Source organism: Grampus griseus (genome assembly GCF_964374135.1).
Source record: "Grampus griseus genome assembly, chromosome: 3".
Classification (NCBI taxonomy): domain Eukaryota; kingdom Metazoa; phylum Chordata; class Mammalia; order Artiodactyla; family Delphinidae; genus Grampus; species Grampus griseus.
The window spans coordinates 145,161,240-145,181,490 of record NC_139019.1 but is presented as its reverse complement, the minus strand read 5'-3'; the positions used below and the strand labels follow the sequence as shown (position 1 = coordinate 145,181,490).

Here is a 20,251-nt window from a genome sequence, read left to right as displayed (position 1 = left end):
TTTAAACAGTTTTGCGCAGTTATTAAGTGTATGTACTGAGCACAAATCAACACCTCGAAGCAACCCCTTGAAGCAGGTATGGTTGTTTTCTTCCCATTTTGCAGACGAGGAAATTGAGGACCAGTGATAGAAAGTTCTCCAAGATCACACGGCAAGAAAGAATAAAAGACTGTGTCCCCCAACGCTTGTCCCCGCACTGGGCCGCCCCACTGTTAAATGGAGGAGGGAGTTTGGCTGTCATTTTGCTGTGGACAGGACAGGAAAACCAAGGTTTAAATGGTGGCGTGAAGGGCGCAAAGGTGATGGGGAGGTGCTGACAGAAAGGACTCTGAGACCCAGAAAGGGGGACTCCAGCAAAAGCGGAACCGCACCCAGGATGACCTCCTCTGCAACATCAGGCCTATCTTCTCTGCATGATGCTCTGTGGTCCTACCGAGAGGAGGCATGAGCGAGTGGAAAAAGATGACCGGCTGTGGGACGCCTTCACTTCCCCAAGTTCCCAAAAGGTTTTCCGCCTTCACGATGATCTCATCCAGCCAATGACAATGAAGCTACCGATGCTGCTGTTGCTGTCCATACCTCCCTGCTCCTCCCTTCAGCCAAAGGAGAGAAATCCTGATGGATTTCTGGACCATTGAGTGCTGAGTCACCATGATAGAAACATCTGGTATCTGCTCACACAGAGGAAGCCCCCAACCAGAAGATCTGGTTGATCTAAGTCAAAGTTGGCTGATACTTAGCATGTGCCTGCCACCCTGTCCTCCCTCGCCCATGCAGACATCAGAAATCGGTCACGGCACTCCTTCCGCCGAGCTCTGAGAAGGCCGCTGTATTCATGGCCTAGTGCTGCCTTAACAAATTGCCGCACGCTGGGCGGCTTAAAGTGGCAGAAGTTTATTCTCTCCGAGTTCTGGAGGCCAGAAATCCAGAACTAAGGTGTCAAGAGGGCACACTCCCCCTGAAGGTTCTAGGAGAGAATCTTTCCTTGTCCCTTCCAGTTTCTAGCATGTCCAGGCTTTCCTTGGCTTGTGGCTGCATCCCTCCAATCTCTGTCTCAGTCTTCACGTGGCTTTCTCCCCTTCTGTGTGTCTGTGCTTCTGCTCTTCTCCTTCTTATAAGGATACGTGTCAATGATTTTAGGACCCACTGGGTAATCCAGGATAAACTCATTGCAAGACCCTTCACTTAATTACATCAACAAATGCAATTTTGCAAATTTTCTAATCCTTATTTTCTAATAAAATCTCATTCACATGCTCCAAGGGTTAAGTTGTAGAACTTTTGGGGTTGAGGGTGGGAGCCACCATTCAAACCACTACAGTCACAGAATCTTTCCCAGTATAGTGTTCAAATGAATTGACCCACACAAGGTAATGTTGGCCCGTGAAATGAAATCTTTTTACAATCTCTGGTCTATATCAAACCTGGTGATTTGATCGAACTATAAATGTTTGTGGAGTGCCATTTATGTAAGAGCCTCAATGCTCTCAGCTGTGCAAGGGGCCATGGTGAAAACTAAGAGAGATCCATATCAAAAAACACGTGGCTGGCACAGGATGGGCCTTTAGTAAATGTTCATTGGGCTATCCAGGCACCTTGCTGCGTCCCGTAAAATATAGTCTCTGCCCTGAGGGAAAAACCCTGGTAGGTACTAAACCTCAGGAGATCCTAAAGGGATGAAGTTTCCCATGAAGTTTCCTTTCCTCCCACTGCAATCACGTTTAACAGCTGTCTTCCCCAGTCCTTGCTTTTATTCAACAAATATATTTTAGCTGCTACTCTGGGTCAGCTCTGTGACAGGTTTGGGAATAAAATGTCTGATGAGCCCTCATGGGACAGAGCCCACTGAAGGGGACAGGCTGGGAGGTGGGCTGTGAAAGACTATTGGGGCTCTACTTTAGACGGGAGGTCAGGGAAGCCTCTCTGAGGAAGAAAGAGGAAAGATGACAGGGTTTAGCCAAGCCATGAACTGAGGAACGATAGACCGAGAACCTGGTGGAGCCGAGGCTGCACCTGTGCTGGTCACCTCTGTACCCCCAGGAGCCCAATAAGGAGGTGTGAAATCACATTTAATAGAAAGGTGATTGTCTAGCCCATTTTACAGATGGGAACAGCAAGGCAGGACACCTAAGCTTGCACTGAGGGTATGGATTTCTGTGGATGAGGAGAGCCTGGCATGCGCTGACAGCCAGTTTGCAGAGGTGGCCCCTGCTGTCCTACCTGCCTCGCCCGGTATCCCTCACCCAGGCTCCTCCCCATTGGCTCAGGCTCTCTGAAGGAGCTCCATGCCAAGCCAGGGTGAGGGGAAGAGCGGGAGAAGGACAGGGAGGTCTCATTTCAACCTGGTACAAAGTGAATTCCTTATGCAAAGAACCAGATGAGCAGCCTGGGATGCTGAAAAGCTGGAAGAAACATGCCCAATTCCCAGCAAGAACGCCAAAGAATCATTCTATTGGGAAATCTCTCCCCTGCTGTACAGGTTTTTGTATTCCTAAACAGTTGAAAAAAAATCAAAAGAAGATTATTTTGTGACCTGTGAAAATTATAAGAAAGTTAAATTTTAGTGTCCATAAATAAAGTTTTATTGGAAAAAGACCCGCTCATTGTTTTACCTCCCATCCACGGAGGCTTTTGTGCTACGCAGAGCTGAGTATTTGCTGGTCTCTCAGACCTTAGCCCTGTTGCTTGGTGCACTGCCAATCACAGGGATGCCACGAGTGTCACCTCTCTGTGTAAAAGACACTGTCAAATAGGAAGCATATAAAATTCACTACAGATCAGCATTAACAGATGACCATTTGCAATTGATTTTGAGGACAGGTGAAACCCACTTTGAATCTCAACTAAATGAAATGTTATCCCTCCCCAAGAATCCCATCTTCTCATTAGTAGAACTGTATTCCAAAACATTGCACTCAGTTATTTTATTTTTATTTTATTTTTTAATTAATAAAAAGTTCAGAGAATTTTTCTCTCTTGTACCTTCATAGTATCCTAAGTTTTGTCACTTGGCTTGTAGAGTTTAACATAAAAAGTTTGCTGAACTCTGACCCAGACCATTGGACTGTGCCAGCAATTTCATTATTTTGGTCTCCCAATTCCATGTCTTAGGTTGTCTTACATCCATACAGAGCCTAGGAATCCTTTACAGATCATAGTCAAATTTGGGTTCTCACCACCCTTAAGGGGGGCATTAAAAATTAATGGAAAGATCTGTTAAAAGGCATCTCTTGTCCTGGCCTCGTGGTTGGCTCTCTTCTCTTCTCCTGACATATCCAGTCCTTCTCTTCCTACTCTTAGGGAAGACTCTCTGACTCATCAAGCCCTCATTGATTTTCCTCTCCTCTGCTCTGAATCCCCATAGGAGAACCTCAATTCATCCTGGTTGCTTGATAGATCAACTGATAGCAAACCAATGGAAAATAAATTCCCTTCTATGAATATTTATCAAACACTGTGCAAGTGGCTAAATCAGTGGGAGATTCTACGTGACATAAATCGCTACTCCCAGGACCTGGTGGCTCAGGGGCCCTGGATTCTACTGGCAGTCAGGAATCTTGAGCCAGATTTAGCTTGTGCTCCGCCACTTCCTAAGCGTGTGACCTTCTTTAGCTGTCCCAGCTTTCGTGGTCTCCGTTTCCTCATCTGCAAAAGATGGGGCTCAGGTTGGGTTCCCTCCAGGCTAGCCTGAAGATTTATTCAAAACCAAGTAAGTTGGCAAGAAGGCACAACTACAGGGACAGTGCTGAGTGTTGCCAATGTCCTCCTCCCTTCCAAGCAGTAAAACCCAGTCCCCTTGATTTTCCCAGCCCCAGTCCTGGACGAAATGTCTCTTTAAGCATTTGCAGCCCCACTCCTCCCCTCCTTCCTTCTCACCCATCAGGTACATGCCCCCAAGGAATTCTGGAGCAGACTTAACCTCCCACAGCCCCAGGCTCAGGCAAGCCCAATTTCTTCATCCAGGATCAATTATTTGTTTCCTTCTCAACTTAACGAATAATAATGAATCACACTGTCAAAGCAGAGGCCTTTCTATTATTCTCTCTGTCTGCCTTTGGATTTCCTCTTTGGTTGTGCAATTTGGCCTTTACAATATCCTTTCCTTGCTAACAAAAATGAAGCACTTGAGGGCTTCCCTGGTGGCGCAGTGGTTGAGAGTCCGCCTGCCGATGCTGGGGACACGGGTTCCTGCCCCGGTCCGGGAGGATCCCACATGCCGAGGCCGGGCCGTATGCCATGGCCGCTGAGCCTGCGCATCTGGAGCCTGTGCTCCGCAACGGGAGAGGCCGCAGCAGTGAGAGGCCCGCGTTCCGCAAAAAAAATAAAAAAATAAAAAGTAAATAAAAAATGAAGCACTTGAGAGGAGGCGTTTGATGATGTTCGATCCCCTACGCCAGTAATTTGGTGAGTTCTTGACTCTTACTTCTCCCTCTCCCAACACGTCCCTTGTAGCTTCAGTCACCAGATCCTGCTGCCATTTTTTCTTCAGAAGGTCTCCAGTCCATCCCCTCCATCCGAACCCCACAGCCATGGCCTGATTCGCTGGCCCGACCATCTCTCTCTGTTTCCACGTCCCCCCCGCCTCTGGCTTAAATCTTCCTATGGCTCCCCATCACCCAAAAGATAAAGGTTAAGTTTCCTTCCATATCAGTGGCTCATAGCTGAATCTGACACAGTCTGTCCAAAAGAGTCATTTCTAAAACTGAATTTGGATGTCTTTAGTAGGGACATGTGATCAGCTGGCCCCCGAAGCATCAGAATGTGAATTCCCATGAGGTTCTTCCTCAGCTCACCTCTTCAAATGTTATGCTTTCTCCAGATTGGCATCCAAGCCCCCTTTTTTTTTGCGGTACACGGGCCTCTCACTGTTGCAGCCTCTCCCGTTGCGGAGCACAGGCTCCGGATGCGCAGGCTCAGCGGCCATGGCTCACGGGCCCAGCTGCTACGCGGCATGTGGGATCTTCCCGGACCGGGGCACGAACCCGTGTCCCCTGCATCGGCAGGCGGACTCTCAACCACTGCGCTACCAGGGAAGCCCCCAAGCCCCTTTTTATTAGGGAAGAATTTTGTGTTAGTCTTGGAAGAAGGCAGAGCCCAGATGCCACCCCTCCCTACTCAGATAGAGTGGAGCTACTGGACTTCAGCTGGGTCATTTGCATGTTGCCCTTGGGCTTTCAACCTTGAGGAGTGGCCCAGGTAAGAATTACTCCTGAAGGGGTGGTGAGGTGCCAGCACTGTGGTTCTCACCACAGGGGCCGGCGGCTGACCTGGACTGTCATTCCTGCACCTGGTCTTCCCTTGGCCTCATCTTTCTCCTGCACCTGGTTCCCCAGTCTTATCTTTGATCCATGAGCCCCTCAAGATCCTTCCCCTGTGTCCTTTTCCACTATTGTTATCCAGAGTGAGTTTCTGTGGCTGCAAATAAGATGCCCAACTGCTGCCCTGAGTCCATGACATCCGCGTCCCCTTTCCTCCTTGATCTCAAGGCTCTGGCCATGCTCTTTCATGTCGCTACACACTTGCACCTGCTGGTGGTGGTGGGAGAGCAGTCAGCCCTATCATAGGAACTTTTTGTTACGTGAGCCAATAAAACTCTCTTGGGTGGGTGTTTCTGTCACTTGCAGCCAAAAGAGTCTTGACTAACGCAGTCGTTAAGTAGTAAATTTTATTAAACTTAGAAAACATTTACTGAACGCCTATTACAGGTCAGGCTTAAGTGGAGATCAGTGCTGAGTCTTACTGGCTAGCTCTGGGTAGTTTGCTCACCACAGAGCTGTTGTCCAAGGACAAAAATCAGGGTGCTGTTACCAGAAGGAGGAGGTGGGGCATAGGTGCTGAGCAGACAAGCACAGTAGTCTTGATAGACACTGGTTATCATCATTTTTATCTTATTAATTTTGAAGCTAAGGAAGTGTGGCTTTGTTAGGAAATAAGGGACCCTGGAGAAGGAGCAGAACGTTGATAAGCTTGGACCAGGTTTAGGATGCACCTTCCCCAGTGGGAGTTAGTGCTAAGACCTCAGTACTGGAGGGAGGACAGGTGTGGCCATGGGCTCTGAGGTTGGCCATCAGCTGACGTTCTGCTCACACATATTCAGATCGCCTCACTGCCGGTTCACCATTTTTAATATTATCAGGGAGAGCCAGAGCCAGAGAACATAGGACCATTTCTAATACTCAATTCCTTATACTCCTTCCCACACTCCATTTATTCATTGATAGATTGATGTTGCTCCAAAGACCTTGCCCTGCTTGTCAAACCACTTTTATCAAGCCCTCCCACGTCCTTGTGCCTCAGTTTCCTCCTCTGTAACATGGGGGAGAGTTTGAACTGCACTATTGACCTTGCAAGGTTACAAGGTCATCAAACATGAGTTTCCAGTTTTGAATACACTGAAATGTACAAAGTCTCATGGAAACATCAGCCGAAGTGATTTCAGATATATGTACACGTACAGTTACTTTGCTGTACAGAAGAAATTAATACAACATTGTAAATCAACTATACTTCAATAAAATTTACAAAAAGAAAGAAAGAAAGTAAATGTCTTCATGTCTCTACCGGATTTAAACCACTTTGGTGGTGTTGCCTGTTTGTAGACTGAATCCAAATCCTTTCTCAGGTCCACAGAGCCCTGCCTGACCTGCCCCATGCCAAACTTCCAACATTGTCACCTATCCCTCTCCCTTCTGATCCTCAGAAGTACAAGACCTCTCCCAGGACAGGCCCTTGTGCCCGCTGATCCCTCTGGCTGGCTCAACGCTCTCTCCCCTCACTTCTCACCTCTCAGGCTCAGCACAAACCTCACCTCCTCACAGAAGCCTTCCCTGACACCCTGGTCCAAGTCAGGAATCCTGATAGACACACTCATAGCACCTGGACTTGGCCTTCTTAGCTCTAGCTTCAATTGCCGTTACTTATTTGTATAATGAGTTGCTTTATGCCTGTCTCCTGCTAGAATGTAAGTTCCTCGAGGGCAGGGTCTATGAGTGATTCACCTCCATGCTGAGTCCCACAGTTCAATGGAAGCTTCTCAATAAATATTTACTGAAAAAAAGAATGAATGAACAAATGCATTAAATATAGATATTAATTTAAATTCCTTTTCTGTATGGTAGAAGTTTGGGTAGACACTGGTTATGTCATATATTCTACCCATATCAACAGATTAGGTAGAAAATCCAAAGGTAGCTAGGATGTGTTAACAGACTCACAGGCATATCTGCTCACTCAGAGAGACATTTTCATGGAAATAACCATCACTACTAACCTTAACACAATACAAATCATGCAGTGCTCATTTGGACCGGAAAGAGAAAATCCTGTTGTGTAATATTCAGAAACTAAAAGATCTGAAGCCACATCCAACATTATATCTGCAGGTAATTAATAAGCATATACTATTCATTAATTGAGCAAATATTATTGTGCACTAACTGTGTGCCAGGTTCTGTGCATTGCCCTGGTGTCGCTGAGATGAACCAGCAGACAAGACCCTACTCTCAAGGCATCTACATCCTAGTTGGGGAGACAGAAAATAAATTAGGAAATAAATGAACTGGTCCTGCACAAAGTGTTTTCAAAAACCCAATCTTGATTAATTACCATGAGCCACTCTGGAAATGAGGCATGAGTAGCCCCATTTTACAGAGGAGGGGACTGAGGCTCAGAGAGGAGAAGTGACTCACCCCAGGTCACCTAGCTGGTGAGTGGTTTGTCACTGAGGGACATTGTTTCCCTTTTTGTCTAGCACATCCTGCAGCCAGAGACTCAGGTGGAATGCGTCAGAGCCTTTGGTGATTGAGATGGAGATAGAATTTTGCATAAGAAAGATTTACTGAAACCAGACCAGGTGTCATTGCCATCCTGCTAAAAGCCAGGCTCTCCACACCTGTATTTTGGAAAAAACAATCACAATTAGAAGAACTGCTGGGCACACTTTGACAGACATGTTCGGGAGGGCTGTGGGCTGCTCCTGGGGTGGGCGCTAAGTCCTTTGATCGCCCTTCAGAGTGCCCTGAACTTACTCTCTTCCATCTCTCCCTCCATGCAAATTCTTGCCCCCATGTTCTCCCCTATAGATGTAATGAGACCCACACTGCTGCCAAGGCCTGTGAGGTCCTACTAGTGTCTCGTCCTTAACATCTAATGTGCCAAGAGCTCGTTCCCACTCCAGGGCCTTTGCACTTGGCTGTTCCCATTGTCCTGCTGGAGTGGCCTTCTTCCAGATCTTGCAGGGCTCCTTCACATCTGCAAGTCTCTGCTCATATGTCACCTCTTCAGAGAGCCTTCTCACCCCTTCCGATCTTAAATAGTGTCCCCAGTCACTGCTGAGCCCTGTCTCTGCTGCAGTTCACTTCACAGCAATTGATCATTAACTGGCATGGTATTAAATGTGAATAAAATTATATAACCTGCTTATGTTTTATTGGCCGTTTCTCCCATTAGAAGGTAAGCTCTGTTAGGGTAGGGACTTTGCTCACCGCTGTGTCTCCTAGACCAACACCTAGATCAGCACCTGGTACATGGTAGGTGCCAAAGAAAATCTTGTTGACTGAATTACATTCCCAAAGCTAGAGGGAGTTCCCCCCTTCCATTGGCTACCTCACCCTTCAGTTTTACAAGACCCAAGAAGGCACCATTTGCATTGTGTCCTGTGTGAGTGGCGCCCCCTGGAGCCCACACAGCACCGTGGAATTTCCCGTGAAGCCTGCTTCCTGGAGTTGCGCAGCTGGGCTTTCTCAGACGTGCACAGTCCCTGACATCAGACAGCTCTGGGTTTGGATTCTGGTTCCATCACTTCCTGCTTGTGTAAACCTGGGCATGTATTTGAACTCTCTGTGTCTCAGCTTCCTCAGCTACATACTGGGGGTGATGACAGGACCTGCTTGGTAGGGTCGCTGTAAGGATTTAACACGATAATATACACAAAGTGCTTGAATATAACAATGAAACTCTATATCTATGCCTGATAGTAGGGTAAGTCAGACGCTGAGAGATCCATAGAGAAGCTATAGGGGCTAAACTAGACACTACGTGATAATCACTACAATCGCTTCAGTCAATGGGTCACAAACTCCAAGGCAACCAGGGCTAGACGGATCACTTATATGAGTGAAGCAGGCAGGGTGGCCGCTGGAAAGGCAGTGCTCCGTCTAAAGGGAGTAGCTGCTCCCCTGCTCCAGCCATGGTTTGGTGGGGGAGATGGCAGGTGGGCGAATCTTGGCTCAGTATTTCCTGCTTTTCAGAGAAGCCTAAGTCTTCATATTTGCCTGAAATCTCACAGGCTTTAAGTATTGGCAAATAATTAATTCAGTGTTCTGGAACCAGCCTCTGCTAAGGTTCTAACCAGCTTTGTCACTTCCTGGTATACATTCCAAAAGTCTCTTTTAATTTTCATCAACCTCATTGAGGTATAATTTACCTGCAGTAAAATGTTCCTGTTTTAAGTGTGCAGATCCATGAGTTTTGACAAATAGATGCATACATGTAATCACCACAATAGTCAAGGTATAGAATGTTTCCATCATCCCAGAAAGTTCCCTGGGATTCCTTCCCGATCAATCTTCACCTCTGCCTCCACCACAGCCCTAGACAACTACAGGCCACCCTTGCTTTATTGTCCTTCATTTTATTGCACTTTGCAGACATCTTTATACACTGAAGGTTTGTGGTAACCCTGCATCTAGCAAGTCTGTCGGTACCATTTTTCCAGCAGCATTTGATCAATTCATGCCTCTGTGTTGTATGCCATTGTATGTATTGTAATTCTCACAGTATTTCAAACCCTCCACCAGCAAAAAGATGATGACTTACTGAAGGCTCAGATACTGGTTAGCATTTTTAAGCAATAATGTATTTTAAAATTAAGGTGTAAACATTGTTTTTTTAGACATAATGCTATTTCATCCTTAATAGACTATAGTGTAAAGTTAACATAACTCTTTTTTTTTTAACATAACTCTTATATGTACTGGGAAATCAAAAAATTCATGGGACCAAAAAATTATTGCTATGTTTGCTTTATTGTGGTGGTCTGGAATCAAACCCACAGTATCTCTGAGTTATATCTGTATCGATCTGCTTTCTGTCACTACAGATTGACTCTTCTAGAATTTTATATAAATATTTATATAAGTATTTACTCTTTGTGTCTGGCGTCTTTCACGTAGCACAGTGTTTTAAAATCCTTTTGAATTTTGTAAGGCTTGTTTTACGGCCCAGAATATGGTAAACATATCATAGGCCCTAGAAAATAATATGTATACTACATTGTTGGATGTAAGGTTCTAGATATCAATTTAGTCAAGGGGGTTTCTAGTGTTGTTCAGATCCTCTATGTCTTTACGGATTGTTTTGACTATTTATTTCATCAGTTATTGAGAGAGAAGTGTTAAAACCTCCAACCAAAATTGTGGAATTGTTTGCTTCTCCCTTTCATTCTGTCAATTTTGCTTCATGTATTTAAAGTTCTTCCATTTATGAATACTTGTCTACCTAATGAGTTGACTGTTTCATTACTTTAAAAGTCCCTATTTTGCTCTGATAATATTCCTGGTCTTCAGGTCTATTTTATCTAATGTTAATAGGGCCAGCTCCTGCTTCTTGGGCTTACTATTTGCATCCATTGACTTTTTTTTTTTTTTTTTGCGGTATGCGGGCCTCTCACTGTTGTGGCCTCTCCCGTTGCGGAGCACAGGCTCCGGACGCGCAGGCTCAGCGGCCACGGCTCACGGGCCCAGCCGCTCCGCGGCATGTGGGATCCTCCCGGACCGGGGCACGAACCCGTGTCCCCTGCATCGGCAGGCGGACTCTCAACCACTGCGCCACCAGGGAAGCCCAACAGTCTATTTAGAGTTAAGTTTGTACCACTTTACAAAATATGCAGAAAAAAAAATCTTGCAATCCTATAGATCCATTTACCATAAAACCTTAGCCCTTATAGCAAAGTTGCCATTTGAAAATCTATATACACCTACATACATTATAGACTCTACAAGACAATGTTACAGTTTTGTTTTCAAGCAGCCTTGTGTATTTTAAAGAAATTAGGAAGAAAAAATAGACTTTAATAATATTTACCCAGAATTTTACCATTTCTGATGTTCCTCATTCCTTTTGAAAGACTTGAGCTTCCATGTGCTACCATTTCCCTTCAGACTGAGCAATTTCCTTTAGTTTAGGTCTGCAGGTGATTAATTCTCTTAGTTCCCTTTTATTTGAAAATTCTTTGCATTAGTTCATTTCCACCGTCCTTCAGGTCCCGTCTCACCTCCTCCACGCAGCCTTCCTGGGCTCCCAAAACACAGGAGGCCCTCTTCTCAGACACTTTATTGGTGCTGGAGGACGTGTCTTTAATGTAGAGCCACATTGTAGGAGGCTAATGAGCCCAAAGGCCATCCACAGAATTGAATGCTTGGTGGACGACCCGTCCTCTTTCATCCATCCTTCCCTCTCTCCTTCCCTTTCTGCCTTCCCTCTCTCTCTTCAGATCCCATTTCTTCTCAGAGGAAGAGGACCATAAGAGGGCAAGAAGCAGCCTGCAGAAGCTGACCAGGGAGACCCCCTTCTTGACCCGGGTCCCCCCTCCAGCAGTGCGCAGTCCCCCCTCCCCTCCCGTGAGCTCCTAGCGTTGCTACTTGGAACGTCGCAGCCACCAACAAGAGTTGTCAGAGCCCTGCAGACAATCCTTTTACTGCCGTGCCCATTACATTCTGGGCTGAAGGAGAGTGGGCACTTTGTGTCGTGGATCTGGGTTCTAAATCGCCACCTCCCTCCCGGGGGGCTAGGCTGGTCTCTGTTTGGGTCCCTTCACACCGGGTGCCTTGTCCAGACTGCACACCCGGCAGACCCGTCGTGGGAAAGGAGTGGGGCTCAAAGAGCGGGCGCAGAGATTATTCATGGAGGGGGGTGTCTGTTTGGGCAAATTTGGTGGCAGTGGGATCTAGTGTGACAAAGAATCCTGGTGCAGCCTTCAGGGACCCACATTCCACCTCTGCCTCCGACTCCATCTCACCGGAGACATTTGTGGGGTCCCTTCCTCTTCCAGCCTCAGGTTTCCACTCTGTGCAGCAAGAGGTCAGCTTGTTCCAAGTTTTCTAAGGTTTTTTTTTTATGGTCTGAGACTGCATCCCTTCCCTTTACCTCCTTAGCCAGCACTGCATCTGCCTCTACCGCCAGGAGAAGTCTGGGCCTCTGTGGAACGGAGTTCCCCGGGAAACAATCTGAGGGGTTTTTAAGGAGGCCCGCTTGTTCTCATCTCGGTTTTCCTGGTTTTGCTCTCTCACGGTGAGTCCAGGGCTCCCCAGTGCCAGGTGCAGTGGACAAGGGTTTTAGCCATGGCATCGATGGATCTGCGTTCAAATCCTGGCTGTGTGTCCTTGATCAAGTTACAGAATCTCTCTGTAAGTTACAGTTTTCTCACCTATACGGTGGAGATAGTAGTATTGATTGCACTGGACTATTTGGAGGATTAAATGCAGTAAGGCAGGTCAAGTCCTAACACAGTGCCTGGCACGTAGTAAACCTACAATGAATGTCATCATCATCACCATCATCGTCGCTATCTACCACCTCCTCTCTTACTCCAGGGAAAGAGAGCCCCCCAGAGTCTGAGGGGGCAGCTTGGTATGGCTTGAGCCCTCGGTATGGGCGTCTGAGGAGGGCTCTCCAACTAGAAGACCTCCAGCTTCCACGCACACGTCATCCAGCAGGCCTTGTGCCAGGACCCCAGTCACTCGCCAGTGTCCACACTTGTGGGCTGTTGTGAGGATAAAAGAGCTCCCCCTGCACGGCACTTGGCCCAGGGCCTGCCCACAGTCCTCGGCGAATTGTAGCCAATAGGACTGTTGTCACTGCCACTACGGTCAGCCACATCTGAGGCTGTGCTACAGATGAGCTGCAGAGTCAGATGTGGGCAGGGACGGGCTGGGGACTTGAGGAAATTTGCTCAAGCACTCTGAGCCTCGTTTTTCTCATCTGTGTAATGATGGGGTTAGTACCACTCCCTGCACAGGGCTGTTAGGGGGATCACACGATCATAACACAGGAGTGACAATCGCATGAGCCGCAATCCGGGCCATATTTTGTGTCCCACAAGCTCTCCTCTCTTTGGGGGCACCTTTGTCCTGTCCGCATGCCAATGTGGCAGAGGGAAAGAGCCTGACACCCATTCTTTCTCTGCCTCTTGTCTCAAAAGCCTTCAGCTCCAGGCTGCACTTGGCCCCATATTGAGTCAACCAGCAGCCAAGTGACAGGAAAACTCACAAGGAAGGGACACACGTAGATTTTTTTTTTTTTAATTAAAAAGAACATAAGAAAACAAAAAAATACTTCCCAGGGTGTGCTGTGATGCAACGTCACAGGCATGTAAAGTACATACAAAACAAGAAAAAGATTCCAGAAGCAGCACGCATGGACCCCTCTGCGGCGGTCTGCAGCCCCTCCCGGGCTGTAAAAAAGGAAGCACTTATTCAGCCTTGTTTCTCTTGGCAGACTCAGCCACCTCCAGCTCACTGGTCCATGACGTGCACACAGGAAGCTGGGCTTTACAAGATTTTGTCAGTGGGCAGTGAGGGGGTAGGGGGGGTTGGGGTGCACACTGCTCCTCTCCCTGCTCTGCTCATGGTCTGCGGGGCTGGGGAAGCAACATCCCTCTGTGGGGAGAGGCTGGATGCATCGTCCTGCAGGGGCACAGATCTGGGCTTCTCCCTTGAGTAGTAGCAAAAGGAGTGTCGGCCGGTAAGTGGGGGGCCATAGAATGAGGACTTGGACCAAGATGAGATGTGCCTAGGGCTGGTGCTAAATTTCATGGACGGCCAGAAGGCAGTGGGGAGATTTGCATATGCTTGCCCTCATCAGCTCTCCACACTGACCTTCCCTGGCTGCTCAACCAATTCCTCCATCCCAGCCTTCATTGGCCCAAACTTTGGGAGTCATAGAGACCTGGACTTGACTCCTGGTTCTGCCGCTTCCTAGTTTGTATGACCCTGGGAAAGTTACTTAACTTCCTCAAGCCTCAGTTTTCTCATCTGTAAAATGGGGAGGTTTATATGACCCTCACAAGGTGGCTGTAAATAGAAAGTACGATCACGCCTTCAAAGAGCTTAGTACAGCACCCAGCACATAGTAAGTGCTCAATAAATGGCCAAGTTGATTACTGTCATGCAGGCACCAGTATTTCTACTGCAAAGCTGGTTGTGGGTCTGTGGATGGATATGTGATAAACACAAGGTTTACACAATGTTCTAGAAAAACGATGAATTCCTCTGAGCCTCCTGTGTATGTCTGGGCAGTTTGGAGGTCTTGGACCACTTGGATGCTGAAATGGAGGACCCCGAGCGTGTCCATCTGGTTCGGGAGCTGTTGTGTTTCTAGACCTCGGTGCCCTCCCTGGGGTAGAGGATGCTGTTTGTGTTGACGCTGTTGTAGAAGTGAGGGCTGAACTGGTTGAGGACGGAGCCTCCGTAGCCCAGAGCATTGCTGGGTGTGGGGCTGGCCCACTCACCCCCGCCCGCGTGGCCACTGAAGTTGGTGAGTGGGGTGTAGGAGTTGAAGTTCAGCAAGTTCTGCCCCACCTTGTCAGCGGGCTCCGGGCTCAGTCCCGGCGTGGCCACAGGGCGGCCCACGGGGCTTGACCCACTCACATAGGCTGACATGGTGGAGAGGAAGCTGTTGAGGCACGGGGTTCCCGGCGGGGGCGGCGAGGGCTGCTTCTCTGGGGAGCTGGTGGGACCCGGCGAAGCACCATCCAAGATGTCCTGGGCCTCCGTGGTCTTGGGGCTGCCTGCCAGGAGACTGGGCTCCGTTTTCTCCGAGGCCAAGGAGCCCGTGCTGGAGGAAACGTCCGATTTTCTCTTCCTCTTCCTGCGGAAGTTTCCATTGTCGAACATCTTCTCACAGTTGGGGTCCAGGGTCCAGTAATTCCCTTTGCCTGGCACAAAAGCAGGAGAAGGTAAGTAGAGAGACGGAGCCAATGCTTTGCTTCTGCTCCTTCTTACTGTCACAAACTACAATCGAAGGTAACAAATGCAGAAAGGCAGAGAACAAAACAGGAATTCCACAAACCCCCTCCAAGGTCACAGCACACGGATCTTTATTTAAGCACCCACCTCACACCAAGGCACCCTGGGAGCACAACACAAGAGAGGCCTAAGCCACGAAGGAGTTTACAGTGCGGTCTCTTTAAGAAGTTCAAGTACTGGGGGAAGGTGAGGGTGGGGCTTCTTCCATTACTGATGTAAAAGAAAACTCAGGGAGAAATTCAGGGCTCCCTGAAAGTCTCAGGGGTGAACTCCAAGGATGGACTTGAGTCCCTGCTTCGGACTGAGGGACTTTGGGTGAGCCTCAGTTTCCTAGCATGAGAAGTGGGCCCATTGGGCCTGTCCCTTCTTCCTCAGGCTGGCTGTGAGAGAGGGCTAATGCTAGATGTATAAAAGGGGCTTTGTAGCCAGGAAGGACAGTCTGAACCCTGCCTGCCTGAGTCTCTCGGCCTGAGGGTGAGGCCAGTCTTTGGATGGGATGCTCACCCTCTTCTGGGGGACAAACAGCCCTGCCCACACAAGCCTCAAAGAGGGTGGAGGTGGGGTTCCTCTGAGAGGTACCCTGGGCTCCTATGTTGGGACAAGAGTGGACTTTAATTCTGGGAAATGGACACATGACTATTTAATATATTACTCTGTGTACGTCTCTATATTTTAGAAATTGCTCATTAAAAAATTCACACCGTGGTGTGAGTCACCTCCATTCAGATTCATTCTCCGTCACTGTCACATCCTTCTGTGTCACCCGAGGCAGGCTGCTTCACCTCTAGGTGTTATTTTCCTCATCTGTAAAATGGGTTTCATAAGAGCCACCCCACAGGGCTGGAGTCAAAGAAACCATGTAACTAGGGCAGGCAGCATCATGTGGCCCTTACTGGTTGTTTCACAGACACCGGTCCCTTCCCATCAGGCCTAGGATACACTTGCCTTTATCTAGTCCAAGCACTCATTTCCCATCCCCTGCCGGCAAAGGACTTCCTACATGCTGGATTCTGGGGATTCAGGTTAATTGTCACAATCACTGCAGCCCATCGAGCACTCGTTAGCACCAAACACCTCACATACATCATCTCGTGACCCCGCCACCCACAAGCCTGTTTAGGATCCACTCTTACATTCCTATTTTTCAGATGGGGAAACTGAGGCTCACAGGTCCCTGACTGGTCAGCGGCACGGCCAGGATCCAAACCCACATCTGCCTCCAGGGTCCATGTGTACAGATGACTCCCTTTGGCCCCCAGTCTCGGGGGGCACGGCCGTATTCAGGACTTTCTAGAATGGGGTGTCGGGAGGACTGAGCCTTCCCTGGGGGCACGAGCCTGCAGACCCCTTACCTGGGTCGTCCTCGTCACGGGGCACCTTCTTGAAGCAGTCGTTGAGAGACAGGTTGTGGCGGATGGAGTTCTGCCAGCCGGCCTTGCTCTTGTTGTAGAAGGGGAAGTTGTCGGCCACATACTGGTAGATCTGGCTGAGGGTGAGGCGCCTGTCGGGTGCCCCGTGGATGGCCATGGCGATGAGCGCCGAGTAGGAGTAGGGGGGCCGCACCAGCTTCATCAGCTCCTCCTGCGAGGGGATAGGCAGCCAGCCCAGGTCGCCGCCCCCCAGCCCGGACACGCCGGGCAGCAGCTGCCTCTGCACCCCGTAGGTCTGGGGCAGGAAGGGGCTGGCGCTGGCGCCCGGCAGGTAAGGTGGAGGGGTCATGGCCGGCCCGTTGAGCCAGAGGTAGGGGTTGGGGGTGGCCCCGTACTCGCCGCCGCCCTCGAAGGAGGGGGGCCGCTGAGGGCTGGGCACGCCCTGGGGGTGGAAGAAGTTCTCGTAGTAGAGGTTCATCTCGGGGGGCTCCTGGCCGATGCTGGGGAATTGGGGGCTGCAGCGGGGCGGGGAGGGCGCTGGGAGGTCGAAGGAGCTCATGCTGGGGCTGGGCTCGGCCGGAGCCACCTGCCTGGCACCTGCGCAGGGGAGCTGGCCCTGACAGGTGCTCAGCCGGCTGGGCCTCCCACTTATACCCCAGGGCTCCGCTGGCGGCCCCACCCAGGGGCGGCCACCTGCTGCAGACCTGCCCCTCCCTCCTTCGACTGCCACCCATGTCACCAGAGGGGCACTTCCCTGCTGGCCATGGCCACGGCAGGGCCCATAAGGACACGCTCGGCCAGCTTCCTCGCGGATGTTAACAAGGGCAAGGGCGCCTGTCTTCTCCTCCTCTGCTTTGCCTTTCCTCCCTCCTCACTGTCTCCCCTCTTTCTCCTCAGCACGTTCCCCGGTTCCTCCTTCATTCTGTCTCAGCTTGCCTTTCCCCTTTCTCTCCTTCTGAGTTTTCTACCCTCTCACTCTCCTTCTCTCTCCTCCCATCCTCTCTGCATCTCACTCTTGGTCTCCTTCCTTCTCTCTATGCACTGAGCTGTTTGCGTCTCCCTTCTTACAGTCTCTCTGTCTCTCCCTGAGCTTGATTCCAGATCTTTCTACCTCTGTCTCCTCTCACTCACGTCCTCACTACCTCTGCTTCTCTCCCTCTTCCTTTCACTATTGGTCTCTCTCTCTCTGTCTCACGTCATCTCTGTGTCTCTTCCCCAGCCCCTCTGTCTCCCTCTTCCTTCTCACCCTGACACCTCACCCAGATTGGAGGGGACACTTTATGAGAAGCCACATTGTGGGGTCTTTTGAAGTGAAGACACATCTTCTGGAGTTTGCAGGAGAGAAGCTGGTCCTGGAGAATCAGAAGCACCTCTGGTCAGTTTCAAAAGGACAGGCAGTTATAGGCAATCTCCCTACACACACACACACACACACACACACACACACACACACACACACACACACACACACACACACACACACACACACACACACACACACTGCAGGCAGGCAGAGAAAGGCCTGTGGATTCTCCCAAAGGGGCAGTGGAGCTCCTAAAAATAACAACAAAAGGAAGAGGATGTGAATGGGACTCCAGGGGAAAATGAGAGAACTTGTACTCTCCAGGTTTCTTTCTGGCTGCAGAGACAAAGCAGGCTCTGGTTCCTTATCTGATCACAGGCCCTTCATGTTTCAGCCTGCAGAGTCCCCCAGGGACCCAGGAGCTGAGGCCAGGAGCAGAGCCCACCACAGCCCATTCCCCTCACCCCATCTCTGCCCCAGGCTCCAGAAGCAGGTGCCCCACCCCAGTTGGGCTTCTCTCTGCCTGTGGCCAGTCCGTCCCCTCCCTGGGCTCCGTTCTCCATCTGTGGGCTTGGAGATGACTTATCCCAGCCGCCCCTCCATCCCAGGGCAGGCCCTCAGCTTGCGGAGCGGGTGGGTCCCCTTTCTCAGAGGGCAGGCAGCTGCCCCTGAGCAGGTTTTAGAGCAGCTGGAGACCTCTCTTTGGGATCAGCAGATCGGAGAAAAGTTTGAGCCAGCCTCTCCGGTCACCACCTCCCTCTGGCCCTCCTGCCTCTACTTCCTTCTTTCTCCCCATTCAACTTCCTCTCACCTCCTCTGGACCTCATGTGTCTTCAAGGCCGAAGAAGGAGGCTGCTTCCTGTCCCAGCTGGAGGAGGTGCTTCCCAGGAATCCTTCCCTGCTTGTGTCTCTGTTCTCCTCCACATCAGGTACACGTGGAAAACCTAGATGCCATCAAATGGATCTCATTAACAGCGTCTGGGTGCCCAGAGGATGGGTTCGGGCACCTCGGTGGGAGGTGTCCTCCCAGGCCCTGAGGAGCCTCCTGTCCTCACCATAGAACCAGCGAATGAAAGGTGGCTCAGAAAGGGCATGATTGCCCAGGTGAGGCTTGGGGTCAGCACCCTTTGCACTTCCTTTCCGAAGAGCAAGGTGACAGAGGCTGCACTTTCGTTTAGAGTTTTTCTACCAGGCCTGACTTGCTGAGGGCAGGGCCCTGACTTTTCAAAGGACAGTCACGCTGGAGCTCACCAGTACAGATCCAAAGCCTGACGGTGAACCTGCCAATGTCAGTTCTGATCATTTATCCTGCAGAATTAAACAGAGCAAGAATTAGCTACAGGGGTATCCACCATAGCATTATTTATAGCTGTAACAAACTGTAACTCACCCCAATGTCCAACCATAGGGGACTGCTTTTAAAAAAAAAAATTAGTATCATTCAAACGATGAAATATTATGCAGCTATGAAAATTAGATTGTAGAATATTTAGTGATATGAAAAAATATTATGTTCTAAAAATATATGAAGAAACAGGCTGCAAAATAGCATGATTTTTTTGGTAAAAATACATATTTACACATGTATGTGAACTATGTAAATATAAAACTGTCCATTATTATTTCAAGATAGAGAATTAGATGTTATTTTGTTGTTGCTTTCTATAGTTTCCGATTTAAATGATTAGAGAAAGGCAAGAACACATGTGATTTTCTTTGGGGGTTAAATATAAAAGGCCAGCAAGAGGCACTGTAGAAGAGATACAGCAGACACAGGCCCTGAGATCAGGAGGACCTGGGTTCAAATCCCAGCTTTGCCGCTGAACAACTGTGCAAGCTTGACGAGTGATTTAACTTTTCTTGGCCTCAGTTTTTTCAGGTGAGAATGGAAATAATGCTGTGAATTCTGTGAGCATTCAATGATATAATCGATGTCAGTCATTTAACATGGTGGTTAGAGACACCCTCAAATTTTACTTACTATACAGAAGAGTCAGTATACATTTGATACGTACAGTTCATCACTGAGTTTGCTACCTTTCCAGTTAATTGTTTTTTGCAGCAGCACGTGGGCAGGGGGATGGTATGGCAGGTGGGGATTTACAATGAAGGAACAAAGGGAGGAATACTTAGTGCAGACACCAGCTATACAGCTGGACTCTACCATCTGCAGGTGAGGGTCAGAGGGGCCCCGAGTTACGTGACAAGTTCACAGCTGGGCTGGGTTTGGACCCCGTCTCCCGACCCCTTGTTCCGCCCTGTGCCTATTGCCAGGGTCTCCTTCCTTAGAGGTGTTTTTGAGAAATACTCACCTAACCCTCCCATCGCATCTGGGCCCCGGTTCCTTCCCCTGCAGATCAGAGAGAGTCCAGCCTGTCAGGAGGCCTTGCCCACACAGAGGCTCTGGCCCAGGAGTCCAGTGGCCGGGGATCCCAGCCTCTCATGCCCTCCCCACACCTCGCAACTGGGCCAGGCCTTCAGGCCAGGGGCACCCAACTCATCCCCAGAGTCCTCATTCATTCCTGATTTCAGGAGCACTGCTGCAGCCCTTGGGG

The 20,251-nt window shown here is 49.3% G+C and overlaps 1 protein-coding gene across 2 annotated transcripts; it reads right to left on the bottom strand.

Moving 5' to 3' along the window:
- Positions 1 to 14,372: 14,372 nt before the first annotated feature.
- FOXI1 (forkhead box I1) lies at positions 14,373 to 16,952 on the bottom strand (the record flags this gene model as incomplete). 2 transcript variants are annotated; one of them, XM_082650725.1, is made up of 2 exons in its annotated part: positions 14,373 to 14,932; positions 16,376 to 16,952. In XM_082650725.1, 2 exons carry the CDS (start codon positions 16,950 to 16,952, stop codon positions 14,373 to 14,375), a joined length of 1,137 nt encoding a protein of 378 aa, XP_082506851.1. The 2 variants fall into 2 exon arrangements, with proteins under 2 accessions (XP_082506851.1, XP_082506852.1); XM_082650726.1 differs by having other exon boundaries at positions 14,373 to 14,650.
- Positions 16,953 to 20,251: the final 3,299 nt, after the last annotated feature.